General features: G+C 38.4%; 1 protein-coding gene across 4 annotated transcripts in view; it reads left to right on the forward strand.

The window, feature by feature from the left end:
• The window catches only part of CNKSR2 (connector enhancer of kinase suppressor of Ras 2), a 211849-nt gene that overhangs the window by 30410 nt on the left and 167209 nt on the right, over nt 1–14230 (forward strand). For all 4 annotated transcript variants that reach the window (XM_061988583.1, XM_061988584.1, XM_061988585.1 and 1 more), the window contains exon 2: nt 7767–7930. In XM_061988583.1, coding sequence (XP_061844567.1) covers nt 7767–7930 — 164 coding nt within the window. The remainder of the gene's footprint in view (nt 1–7766; nt 7931–14230) is intronic.

Consider the following 14230-nt stretch of genomic DNA (forward strand, 5'->3'; position numbering starts at 1 on the left):
CTCAGGTGGGGAAGCAGCTGGCTTGACTTGCCCTCTGCTTCTGTAGTGGTACTCAGACTGAGGGACATGGAGAGTTTCCAAATGCCCAACTCCCACGTACAGATTGTGGGTAAACCTGGCCTTTCCTACTCTCCCCTTTGCGCTCTGATTCTCCTAGGGAGGAAATGGGAGTGTATACCCTAAATAGGAGCTGCCATGGCAGAGGGAATTGCCCGCTCTGGGTGTCTTGCAATGTCTGTGCTCAGGAGCAGCTTGCTGGCTGAGGTGGAAGAAAGGGAGAAGTTTTCTGGTTGTCTTGCTCTTTGACATAAGCAACACTTTTTTTATAATCAAAGTGAATAGTCTTAGGAACCTTCCAGATGTGTATTAATAAATCCTAACTGCAAATGCTGTTTTAACAATGTTTTAACTTACCAGGAACTCAGTTTGAAACATACATAGACTCACATGCAGTTTCAAAGGTGATTGGTCCTTAAGAATAGGTGGCTTAAATTTTTTTCCTATTTAGTGGTGAGCAGGGAGAAGACAACTGTGATTTTGGTTTTTTTTAACATTTAATGTGCTAGTGGTCCTTTCCACCATAGAATCATGCTAGTTTAGGTAAGAATGTTGCAAATAATAGTTTACAATCTGAAAAGGCATGCCCAGCTTATATTAAATTCTAGTTCAAGTATTTTTTAAATACCTCATTAAATTCTGTTCTACAGTCCTTTGTTAAGGCATAAAACTGATAGGGTTCAGGTTGGGCATGCCTTTTCTGTTCCCATTTAAAGACGAATTTGTTTGTCTTACATTTAAAGAAGCAGAAAAGCCACAAACCTGTCATTTAATTTTTAAGAAAGCTGTGTATCTTTCTCTCCCATCCAAAATTATTCCATATATTGCCAGGATGTTACTGCTTTTCAGTAAATGGTGGGTTTAGAGAATGAGAACTTGACAAGGGAAGTTTTCAGTTTGCATAGTCATTCTTATTTACCAGGGGAGCATGAAAATGTACTCCCTTGTCAAAGTTTCAGATATGATAGTTAAACCAATAATGTTCATCATCTTTAAATGGAAAAGAAGGCTGATAAGGACACAGACTCTGTTATTTTCACTGCAGTTTTGCAGTCTTAAGGAAAAATTACTCTGACACCAATTTGGAGAAGAATATTCTACATAGTTGCCACTATTTTTGGGAACTGTATCATCTCATGTATATCCAATCAGCTGATTACAAATTTTAGTTCACATCTATTGGTAGAAAAAGTCTACCTTAATACTTTCTGGTCTCTTATCAGAGATAAGGGATGAAAGACTGAACTTTTTGCAGAGGAGGAGCAGAGTTCCTGGGATCAGAGCCTCGGGATATATTTCACAGAGAGGTACATTTGAGTTTGCATTACCAGGGATGTGCATAACCTATTCTGACACTGAATTACAGGGCAGTTTGTTAGTTTTCTTGTTTCAAAAGATAGCCTTTTACACACATCAAAATAAGCCAATACCTCAGAGAAATAATCAAAAGTGCAGTTTTTAGTTTGGAGATTGCAAGCATGGAAGATTTTCCTGGAGAGCAGCTCTACATCTTGCAGTCTTATTCCAGAAAATTATGTGAGTAAAAAAATGAAATTAAACATTTCTTAATCAGTTTATATGGTGCTGTTGCAAAAAAAAAAAAAAAGAATTAATTGCACAGAAATCATCACGATTTTGTTTCTGTGAGCCATTACAAATCTTTAATGATTTGATGAACTCTGACTTGGCCCATTGAAATAGAACTCAGTGATGGAGTAAGGGAAAAAAAGAACAGCTCTAGCTTTCTCTACTTAAAGAGAAACTTTGCTAGAGAGGATTGTTTTAATGTTGAAAGCACCAATGCTTCTGAGCAGTTTATTTAGGAGGAGCATTCTTTATTTTTGCTATTATTTTTTTATTTGTTTAGTCTCACAGATGAGGCAGAGCTTCCTTTAAACTTAAGAGTTGCACCTTTTCTGTTAATACACAGAACAGTCCATCTCTACATGTAACACCTCAGGGGTATACCATCTGACAAAGGTGTGCATCTTAAATGTTCTTCTAGACCCCAATCAATCTGGCCAGGTAACGAGTGTTTATAGTGGAATCTGGATGGCTTTGCCACACTCCATAGTTGATAAGCTCAGCTGGAAAGCATGTGAGGCAAGGGAGTGCTGTTTGACTAGTTAGCATCCTTGGAGGTCCATGTTATTTGCATAGATAATGAGGAATATTTCAGGAACAGAGAAAAAAAAAGTTACATTATATAGTGTTTCTTTCAAAGAATAGGTCTAAGAGCAATATGAGTACTATCACCCAGTTTTACTTTAAACTGTCTTATTACTGGAACATCTGTACCATCACATGCACTCAAAAATTCTTGAGGTTATATAGGGTGAGGAGCAGAGTTGTTGAATATGAGCCTGTGACTTATCACAAAACCTGTTTTATATTCTGTGGGGCCTTATACATCCAGAATATACTAACAAACCTGATTTTTGGACAGAGGCCACAGTTCTTGAAATTTCCAGGACTGTTAGATGTTTGGAAACCTTAATCACACCCATTGCCAAGAAAAAGGAATAGTACATCAAACTGAGTTATTTATTTGGACTCCTGTGGTACATGGGTTGTGTGCCATCTTCAGATATGAGGAGTAGAAGCAGAGCAGACCTTGACAGACAGAAAAATTAATTACTCCATTGAAATGGAGTGGATTCTGGACTTGCAGGAATATTGTAAAAGACAGAGTGCTCTTAAGAAAGCTGTGCTTTCTCTTTTAGGTTCCAGGGTGTTTCCATGGACCCCGGGCACCTGATGCGTTTTGGTACATCTTGTCCAATTCCAGGTTAAATGGTTTTATTAGTCAGGAATGTCTGTTCCTTGCAACTCTCCTTCTGTTGATCTGAATGCAGCAGTGACTGACTGGCTGTGGCAAACAGGGCGGTCTGCTATGGCTCTGGGGACAAAAGGTGTGAGTAAGGAATGCTAGGAGCCTTTTGTATTATTATTTCCTATCTATCTGTGTGCAGATTTGTTTACAAAAAGAATTGTTGTTCTTTAATTAAGAATGACAGAAATAAATTACTTTAAAAGGATGTTCTGATTAGGGAATGAGGGGAAGTAATTGTTGCAAGCTATACTGAGAATGTTATACAATTTGCAGTTAAATTATTTTGTTCTTTTCTGGCTGTAGCTTTTACAAAATTGGTGAGTCAAGCAATTGTCATTATTGTTTTTGCTGTCTTACGTTTTTGTATTACCTTATATGAACTATATGCATCAGTCTATATTACATATGAATGATAAAAATACATAGATAGCAGGAGGAGGAAGAGTATTGGCTTTATTTAGAATTAAGTGTCAGTAAGTGTTGATTAAGTGCATCTATCATGTCTTATTCTGGATTTGTGTTGCTAGTCTCTTAGTTGAAAATTCATTTTTTTGTACCTGATGACGTTAAATATTTTAATGTTGTTATTCTCGTTCAGCAGTGGATGTAAGCAATGTGGGACTTAAGTTCAGGAATATCAAGTACTTACTGCCTTCTTTTTTAGTCATTTAGTAAAAGCACATCTGTGGCCTATTTTAATTCATTTTTAAATGAAATGTTTTATATATTGTGAAGAACATTATTTTTTTTTCAAAAAACAAATGCCATTATACATGAGACTGTACTTTTAAAACAGTTAATGCAATTAATATATCAGGTGGAAAACTTTGGCTAAGAAGGGCTTTGAGAGAAAATGCATACAAATACAGATAGATCAAGAAGGCTTATGTCAGATAATTCAAGATAACTTGTGATGGATTCAAGAAGATTTGAGAAAAAAAATTTCCTTTTGCAACCTAAATTTAAATGTCTAAATGAGTACATACAGCACTGAGACTTGGTAAATGGCCTTACTTTCAGGTGGCAGAGAATACCCGATTTTTGTCACTGCTTATCTGTTTGCTAATAATGATGAGCATTGCCTAGCAGGTAATAGAAAGCAGCATTTGGATGAATTGAGGAATGAATGCCACTGAAATGCCTTTGGAATACGCAGGACTCATGCTTTTTCACATGTTATGAAGCAATGATTTCTAAGAAATCTTCTTTCTACTTATACTGCATACTGGCTATGCATGTGTTGTTGTCATAGTTTGACATGACAGCCGTATCTAGTAATGGCAAAGGGGCTGTAAAGATGGCTTCTGTAAGAAGTTGCTTGAAACTCCCCAACTCTGAGCCAGACTCATTTCTGGGGCTGAGCCAATTAGACACCACCACGATCATTTTTTATGAAGAAGCTGGCAGAAGAGGGTCCTTCCTGTTCCTTCTTTCTTCTGTCCCTTCTTTTCTGGCTGGTGGTGGTGCAACGAGTTGGAAGAGAGAGAAAAGCAACCATGCAGACTCTAAGGTCAGTGAGGGAAGACAAGAGGAGGTGTGCTGGAGCACAGATTCACCTGCATCCTGCAGAGAGAACTGGTGAAGCTGAGATTTGTTTGCATTTCATTAAAGACCCCGCATCATGGGCAGTGACTCATTTTGTTAAAGACCCTGTGACAGGGGCAGTGACTATGGCCAGAGGAGACTGTGTCCCGTGTGAGAGACCCCATTAGTCACAGAAGCTGTAACTGTGAGGAAGAACCCATGCCAAAGAAGCTCATTAAAACTATGCCCAGAAGAGGCCGTATCCCATGGGAGGGACCCTGTATCTGCAGAAGCTGCAACTGTGGGGGAGAATCCACACCAGAGATATTCACTGTGTCCCATGTGAGAGACCCTGTATCGGCAGAAGCTGCAGCTGCTGTGACACATCCACACCAGAGAAGTTCATTAAGGACTGTGTCCTGGGGCAGTGACCCCATATCGGAGCAGGGGAAGAATGCCAGGAGTTGTCCTCATCTGACAAGAGAGAAGCGGCAGAGCCCATCTGTGAGAGACTGACCACATCCCCCACTCCCTGCCCCCCTGAGCTGTTGAGGGGGAAGGAGATAGAGATCTCAGGAGCAGTGAGCTGGGCCGGGGAAGAAAGGAGGGATGGGAGATCTTAAAGTGCTGGTTGTAGTTTTCTCATCATCCTACTCTCTTTTTGCTGTTTGTTCTGTTTCTTGTAGGTAGTAGAATAAACTTTCCTACTTTCCTCTCTAAGTCAAGTACTGGAGTCTGTTTTGCTCAGAACTGTAATTGTCAGTGAGCCGTCCCTGCCCTTGTCTCAATCCACAACATCCTTGGTTATCTTTTTTCCTCACATTTCACTGGGGCCTGTCATCCTAACAAGGATGGGGGTGGATGGCGGGCACCGAGCAAGAGACTGTGTTGGTATTTCATTGCTGGCTGGGCTAAACCGTGACAATTGTGTTGTTTTACAGTAAAGCATTACTTTTGATTAACAAGTAGCTCTGAGGCCAAAGGCAGAGTATCCATTATTTAAGTACAAAGGGAAAAAATATGAAAAATACACTAGGGCACCTCAAAAAGCAGTAGGCTGTGTTATTTTGACCTTAGTGATTGTTCCGTTCTTCTTTTCCATCTATATATGTGGCAGCTATGTCAGTATATGGATCACTCTTGATGGTTATGATAATTCAGTTTCCCTTACTGTAAGGTAATGAGACTTAGGACAATAACACTTGAGTAGATCATTGTTCTTACTGAAAATTTAACTTTTTATATTTTCTTTGTTGAAGAATTAGGGAACAATGTTTAGCTACTCACAAGCTGGTCAAGCACATCTGAGAACCAGGCAATGCGGCAAGATACAACACCTGATCAGTACTGGATCACCACTTTTGTTCTCTGTTAATATACTATCATAGAGTTTATGACTGATTCAAGCAACTATTTTATTAGAAGGGGAAATGAATGTAAGGCATAGCTCCAAGTGCTTGATTAACCTAGCCTTTTAAGTGGCTTTGCTTTTGAGGCAGGAAATTAGACAGCAGGATCTGGAAGGACGTGGCCAAAGGCTACTGCAATTTGGGACCTGCTCGTGTGCCTTGGGCCTGGAATATTTGATTTACAGTGTGTTTGCATGTGGTTTAGTTTTGATGTGTGAATTCTAGATATTAAAGGCATGTGAACATTGCAATGGTGTGTTGTAGCAAAGGCAGAGTGTGGGTGATGCTTGTCCAAGGCAGGCTGGCCTGGCACTGGGGCATCCCTGCCTGCACTACCCACGTGTTCCTCATGTGAGTCTTAAGGTGTGACTACATCCTAAAAGGGGTGAATGAGAGCCAAAAATGAAAGCAAAACAGTTTCAGAGAAGCTATATGCTATAAGATGAGACTCGGCACTCAGATTGATCTTTTCTTCTCCATATATCTTGAGATTTTTCAGACGTTTTGATTAGCAAGTTAAAATGTTCTCACTTCCTTGCAACCTAATGAACAGATGTCTTGTCAACATAACGGATTGTTTGAAGATAACCATCAGAAAGGTGGTGTCTCTCAAGAAGTAGCTAAATTAATGCTTTCAGGTTTCTGTCAAATCCTGCAACTTGATAGTGGTCATGTTGATCCATTGGAAGGTATTCAGACAAATATTTTAGATGGACCACCAAATACCCAAGAGTCTCCCTTATCTTCTTGGCATAGGGATGTGCATCCTGCAGAGCTTCCCCATACTGGACTGGCCTTTGTAGTCAAAAATTGATGGGGAAGAGGTACATGATGGATTATCTCATGTTCTGCAGTGCTCTTTGCTTCAGGCAAAAGTATGTAGTCAGCAGCATATTGTAAGTCTTATAAACTGAATAGCTAGACAAGGGTGGGCCCCTGGTCCTGTACAACCCTGCACTCATCCGTGTCCTGAGAAAATGTGTTGCATGTGCTTCTAGGATCTTTTTTTGGAGTGACAGGGCTGTTTCTGCTCCCCAATTACTCTATTCTGCTGAGCGCACTCAGGTCTCAATTTTAGTGACTTTTTGTGGTCAGTAGGGATTTGTGTACTCTGAGTAACTCCATATCATTTCTGAAGTGATGTACGTTGAGCTAAATATACTCAGTGGGGCCCAATTTATGCATTTGCAGTGCTACTGCTTTTCGTGTTATCTAGAGCTCTTCACAGCTTGTCTTAGGGGCTGGCATGATCTGTGAGTTTTCAGGTGGCTCAGCATCTTATGAATGACCTTGCAGTAGGAGAGATATTATGATGTGACACTGCCATTTCGTGTTTCACTGTATGGGGCACTGTAGTCAAGTGTCCCATGAAGAAATGAATTCTGACTTACTGTGTCAGAGGTACACTGAGAGCAAAGTTAAAAGGTACTGATAGCTAGTCACTCCTCAATTTATGGCATTTAGTATATTCACATTCTCATTATTCCCTTAGAATTTGTCTCTGGCACAAATATTTTCCCTTGTTTTCTGTCCTTTACAGTTCTGTAATAATTATTAGTATCCGTTGATATCCTGCATCCAGATGAGGATGTAAGCCTTCCTCCCTTCCATTGTTCCCTCTCCTCTCCCCTCCCAGATGTTACTAGGGGTTGCCAGTTAGGTATCCGTAGCACTGCAAGAATTCAAGACTTTGCTTGAGATTCAGAACTGGTTAGTGTCATCCAAAGGTGGAAAAGCCATGGCTGCCATAGCTGTCCAAATCTTAAGGTTTCTAGATAGTATATTTTTTTGGTAATTTTTTTGTAATGTTGAAATACTTTTCCTAAAGATAGGGCCAGTATCTTCTGTTGGCTTCATTTTTGGTTTCAGGCCATTTCTACTTCCCATGGCAGTAAAAAATATTGCTAACATTTGCTTTTTCTTCTTCTGTCCTGTTTCTGCAGGTCTTGATGACTGCCTGCAGCAATATATAAAGAACTTTGAGAGAGAGAAGATTAGCGGTGACCAGCTACTACGCATCACTCATCAAGAGCTGGAAGATCTTGGAGTCACACGAATTGGCCATCAGGAGCTTATCTTGGAAGCAGTAGACTTGCTCTGCGCATTGGTAAAATATTTGGGGCAAAATGGAATGGGGGGAAGAGTGAACAGTGTTTGTATATTCAGTTTGTGTATTCAATTGCTAATCGTAAAGATTAAGTAGTTCAAGAAACTCCTGACATGCAGTTTAGCATTTTTAACACAAGGCAAGATAGAGAGCAATATTGGCTTATATTGTTAAATAAATCGGTATCAGGGGTTGAAAGCCTGCATATCTGTCCTTATTGAAGAAATGTTTATCTGAAATCACAACAGAACTAGACTGGGTTTGGTTTGCAATGTAAAACAGTTCTATACGTGAATGTAGTAATTGAGTGCCGGTTGCCCTTTACAAACAAAACATCCTGATATTAACCATGTCATTTTTCACTGATCCTTTCATATGAATTATGTTTTAGATAATTATTCAAGCTTGCTGAAACATAGCTGCTTGTATTTCACAGTAGAATGGACTAAATATTGAAATAATTACCTTACATGTAAATAAGGCATACATCTTTGATGAAGCATACGGAGGGATTTTGATAATGGTCTTTTCAGTCATGTCATGTCATGTCATGCATAACTGGGATTGTCCCCTTGAGGAGGGGTGTGGGGCTGATTTCACCCTTTTTACAAACTTTTTGTGTTTGGCTGTTAAGATTAGTGATATATTGGGCACGTTGCATTCTCCTCTCTAGGAAGGATTGTGAACAGCTCTACTATGATATACTTGACTGCCTAAATTGGTGTTTTGTGGATTTTTAATGCATACTGCTTTTCCAAGCCTCAGAAGCAGCTTTAAGAAAGCTGAATCCCAGTAGAGGCAATCAAAGATGGTAGGCAAAGTCCCTTCAGAAGGGCTTTTGGTTTCTCAGTATGCAGCAGCTGTTCTGAATACACTGATGCTGGGTCTTTGGGAGATAAATGTGAGGGGTAATGAAGAGTGGGAAAAAAATGTAAAAGAAAAAGTAAAAAAGAGGAGAAAAGCTTTTTCACACAGGAAGACCTTTATTTTCAAATACAAATTCCCTTCTTTAGTGTAGTATTTCTAATAATATTGCAAAGTGGCTCAGTGCTGTAAGTTAATTCATCTATTTGTTTATTAAAGAATGGAAATTATGCAATCCAAGAAAACCCCAAACTACTGATGAAGAAGGTAACATAGAGTTATTCACAAAGTACTTTTCTCATCAGACAGTGCAAAAGGAAACAAGAAAGTAAATAATGAACTGAGACAAAAATTGTAAGTTAGGGTGAACATTGACAACTATTATTCCCAGGCAAATGAGGAGACAGATTGTGGCTCTTTCAAAAAGAAGATATATATTTTTACAGAAAAAAAAAAAACCCTTAGCTGAAATGTCAGAGTTTTTTTCTTTTTTGTTCATGGGTATGTAATTACAGATGTTACCTTCAGACAAACGAACACAACTTGTCTTTGTAGCAACCACACCTTAGGCAAAAGTGTATGGAACTATGCTGAACATAAAATACAGAACTTATAGCAAAGGCTAACACTGCATCCTTAATTCATGAAGTAAGCCTCTACCTTCCCGGTCTTTTTTCCACATATAGTGTTGCTTGCTTTGAATTCATCTTAAAGAAAACTTCATCACTGAAATACAATAGCATGTGTTCAGAAAACAGCTTCTAATTTAAGCTAAGATTTTTGCAGTCTCACAATCCCTGCTGTCTCCTCAGGGATACAAAATGTGATTGTTGTATTGATTTTAGTGGACTTAATTTGAATTTATTGTTCACCAATCAGATAAAGCTCATAGGAAATTCAATTCAGAGACAATCCTTTTGGCTATACTAGTCATATAATTACAGATTTTCTTTCTTTTATTGCATCAGTAAGTATCTGTCCTGGTTACTGTTTGCCCATTCTTCTGATAAGTCTCTCTAATGTTGGCTGTATTGTTTAGGAAAATGTTAAGCCCGTGGCTCTCCAATGCAGGATAACTGCTAGTGCAGAAAGTCACTATGCAAGGGGTTTTTTTTAATGAAAATGATCCTTTTTTTCTGTTTCACTGGACAGACAAAGGTCTCATCATAGAATTTCGCATGAGTTATAAACTGTCATCCAACTGATCATCTTAACCAATCCAGCTGATCCAACTCAACATCTATTTAGATACTGGATCTAGAGTGATATGATGAAATAGGAATAATAATGTTAATTTTGCCTTGCAAGTATAATCTCTGGTAGACTTTAATAATTAAAAAACCAAAAGAACTGTCACTTCTGATTCTCCTCCCCGTTCTCTCAGTTAGTGAGTGACCACCAAAACAGTTTTTGGCTTTGAGGGGAATTGAAGGGGACAGAACCACCTCTCAGTGTTCATTCCTACTCCCACTCTATAGGGGAGATTTTCCGAGACAGAATTGCCATCAATGAGGAAAGCTTCTACAAAGTTGATACCTGATTTGTTTTAAGAGTTTCTTTCTTCCTGACTCTGAGCATTTTTGAGGGCTAAACTTCTACTCAGGTTCTACTGAGCCCTGTCCAATATGGATATGGCAGATGGCAAACCAGCTGATTGTTTTGTATGCCTGTAGTTCATGGAGCAACATCTTCCTGGAGGAAAGTGGAGAGCCTGAACAAGCATATTTGGCTGGTATGGAGAAAGCATGGGCCCTCCTTAACCCAGGCAGAGGTTACTGAACAAATAAGACAAAATGCTTGCCCCAGTAGTAGCTAGGAAACAGTTATGATTGATAGCTCTATTTAAAGGATGTTTTTTATTGATTTTTGACAGAAGGTGGGTGGGTGGCTATGGTCTCTCACAGTATTCCCCTCCTGTCAAAAGAACTGGCAACAAATGGATCCTCCAGCGTTCATTAGCTGATCAGAGAACAAATGGTGGTCTGTGCTATCCATCTTAGTGGATTCTCTCTTTGCTGCCAACCTGCCATACTGTGCTCTTGACAGAAGAGCAAACATCCTAGGGGAGTGATTCACGGGTTTTGTTTTCCTTTGGTGCTTCAGAGGAGGAATAAAGATTTTGCCCAGCAGCTACTTCTGTAATGGGTCATACTCGCTGATAGTGATGAGGGCATTACCCAAATACTATCAGTGAAGCTGAACAAGATCCAGGAGAGAGCAAGCAATGTAACTAATGTGGCTTGTCTCTTCCCTCTCTCCTTCAGCCTGTGATAGTGGGACCGTGTTTGTTCAATAGCTTATCTTTCCTCAGTGCAATTTTGCATTGTGTAAAGTTAGTATGTCAGAAAGGGCAAGCTAAATAAAATGTTCTCTGTGCTTAAAACAAAGAAGTAGCAAGGCCTGTGATGATAGTATTTCATTGCTGCTACGTTTGCTGCGTGGTTTTCAGTCAGTCCTTCAGAAACCACCATACAGATACACACCTGTAAAATTGTTCAGTTTCGAGGAAGGCATATCTCTTGTCCTACCTTTTTTTGTTCAAACTGAGACATAAACCCAAGATCTCTCTGATAGCACTAACAGGTGTTTGGAAACTGGTAATTGAAGAAACTATGTGTGCATGAAGTTCTAGGGATACAGGAGAAACTGTAGTGAGTTAGGTACCATGGTGATTTCTTTCTCCAGGCTACTCCCAGGTAATAAAATGTACATTTATTCATCAGTTATAAAGAATACCACCCAGTTCTAGCCTCAGTGAGATCCTTCTCAAGTTCGTATGTGGTGGTGAAGCTACTGTAAGACTGCTTTACATTTCATCAATAAACAAACAACAGTGTTAGCAGACCTTCATCCACATGAAATGCGATTGTTTCTTCAATGATTACTTTAAGAACTGGATGTGAATGAACAATGCTAACAGAAAGTAAATTGAAGAAAGATGAAGATGGTGCTTTTGAAAAGAGGAATGCATACTGAAGAACAGATTACTTAGATAATGCTGTAAGATCTGCCACTTTGGAGTGCATCTGCTCCTGAAATACCTAACTGCTGCAGAAAGCAAAGAAATGCGTATCTTTTTTTTTCCATCATCTGTTTGTCAGGAGTTCTGAGATGGAGTTTGAGATGGAGTTCTGTTTATCTAAACTCTATATGACTATATTTTGTTGAGCGTCCATGGACCCTAAAATTTATGTTCCCTTGGTATCATATTTTTCTCAGAAAACTTTGCCTCATTTGCCTGGAGAATACAAAGACTGAAGACTGCACAGTCAAAAATTTATTCTTCTATCTTTAGGAAAATGATCCTGTATACCTGACATAACATCACAATGCCTTGATGTGTGAGGATTTTTTTTTTGCTTTACTTCTCAAAAATATCATGTACATTTTGTTTACATGCAGATTAAAACAGATTTTGTTTGATTTTGAACATTTTCAAATATTTTTTAAAAGGATACCTTAAAGTGGGAAATATTTTGTTCTGGGAAGATAAGAATATTTAGAAAACCTCACAAATGTCATTTAGATGCTTTAACATTTTCCTCCAGCAAAGAACTTAGTTAAATCTTGTGAATTTGCAAAATGCTTCTTCAAGTAAACTACATTTGTGTAGAATGGAGTTAATTTAAAAAAAACTAAAACAGTTTTTGCTTTGTGTAGCATACTGGTTTCATGCTAGTTATTTAAATCTACTGTGACTGCACAGGCATTTATTATATGCTGCACATTTGAATCTGTAAAGCTAGAAGATTGCAGCAGAGGAAATAGCACTATTATTTGGCAGAGGAAACATTGGTGCGCACCAACAGCATGAAATTACTTACCATTTACACTAATACAAAACATTTATATGCAAATTAATGTAAAAAATAGACCTACTTCAGACATGAATGATTTGATTCCTCTTAAGAATTATGACCTTTTTCTTAATTTCATCTTCTTCCGATTTCTCACACAGAAATCTCCTTTGCCCTTCTCACTAGTCAGATCTTCAAACTATCTTTTGTCAGTAATAGTGAATATTAGACTTAATTACTGTAGTGCTAAATGAGGAAGACTTTATTTTGTTATGGAGATTTGTATCTGCTGGAGTTGTGATTTATCATTAAATTCTCTGTGCTTAGCAGAAAAAGTACTTATCTTTTTCACTATTGCCCTTTGCAAGGTAAAGTTATGCTTATGTATCATCTCCCTTCCTGCCTCAGCCTGAGCTAACTTAACTGTGGGGAAAGAGAGAAGGAAATCCTGAAATCCATCAACAGATCAATAAAGCTAGGGAGTTAAAGGGTTTCTGATAGCTCATATGGATCATATTGAAGATGTTTGTTGCTGTTGTTAGGGGATCTCTTACACAGATCCGCAGTAAACATTCTTTATGTCTTGTTATGTCTTACTGCCGCCTCAAGAATCAATTGTGGATCCCAGATACTTTTCTTAGGTGCTTTTTCCTTTGGGCTTTTTGAATTTTTGGGCAAGTATGAAATACATGCATAGATCAGGTTGGAAGGGACCATTAAAGATTTAATGCCCTAGTTAAAAACAGACTGATTGAAAAGCGATGTTACAATATTAAAAAGTTTTAAAGAAGAAATATGCTCATAAAAATTTACTTTTTTTTTTTAAAAAAAGGCTTTGTATGTGACTGAATATGTAACTGGTAGTTTGAATTCTGGAGCAATAAGAATATTTGGCTGGCTAGAGACAAAATTACGAGAAAGTAGAAAATCCCAATGACTAATGAGCACTTGGTCTTGCAGAGTCTGCTGATTGAATAAGAGTAAGAATAGTTTATCTAATTGCTCTATTAGTGCTACAAAGCATGACTAGGGCTTGGCTTTTTGATGTGTTGCTTGATTGTGCTGTAGAAAAAGAAGGGCATTTTTCAGGAAAGAGAATGATGATGATTATGAATCTTTCCAGGATTCTGCAGGGCTATAAGTAACATACATCTGAGGTTTTTTTTTTCCTCTCTGTAAACATGTAAGGAAAATATTTATACTCTTTGAAACCATTTGCTCTTTAATCAGTATATGTTTAATAATTGCAGTAAATTACAAATGTCGTTTGAGCTATCTGGCTTTTTCTGATTATCTACTTACTCTGTGTTTATGAAACAGATGTGTAAGGATCATGAGTTGTGCACTTCTAAATTACCCATATGTCACTGCTATTTGAAGGAGAGATAACCTTAGTGTTGGCATTTCGTGACGCTGGAAGACGAGCCGTTAGAAATATATGTTGTAGGCAGATCTGATGAGGTATGAAGTTACATAAGGCATCTTCCATATGACAAGCTGTGTTCTCACTTGCTCGTAACTTTGGGCTGTTAAGCTATCTGCCTCATATTTTGTGGGATGTGTTCAGCCAAATATTTTGGGGAATGAGGTTCAGATGCATTTTGTTCATTTTTTAAAACAACTTTGGAAACAAAGCTTT

Source organism: Colius striatus, chromosome 1 (assembly GCF_028858725.1).
Source record: "Colius striatus isolate bColStr4 chromosome 1, bColStr4.1.hap1, whole genome shotgun sequence".
NCBI classification, from domain to species: domain Eukaryota; kingdom Metazoa; phylum Chordata; class Aves; order Coliiformes; family Coliidae; genus Colius; species Colius striatus.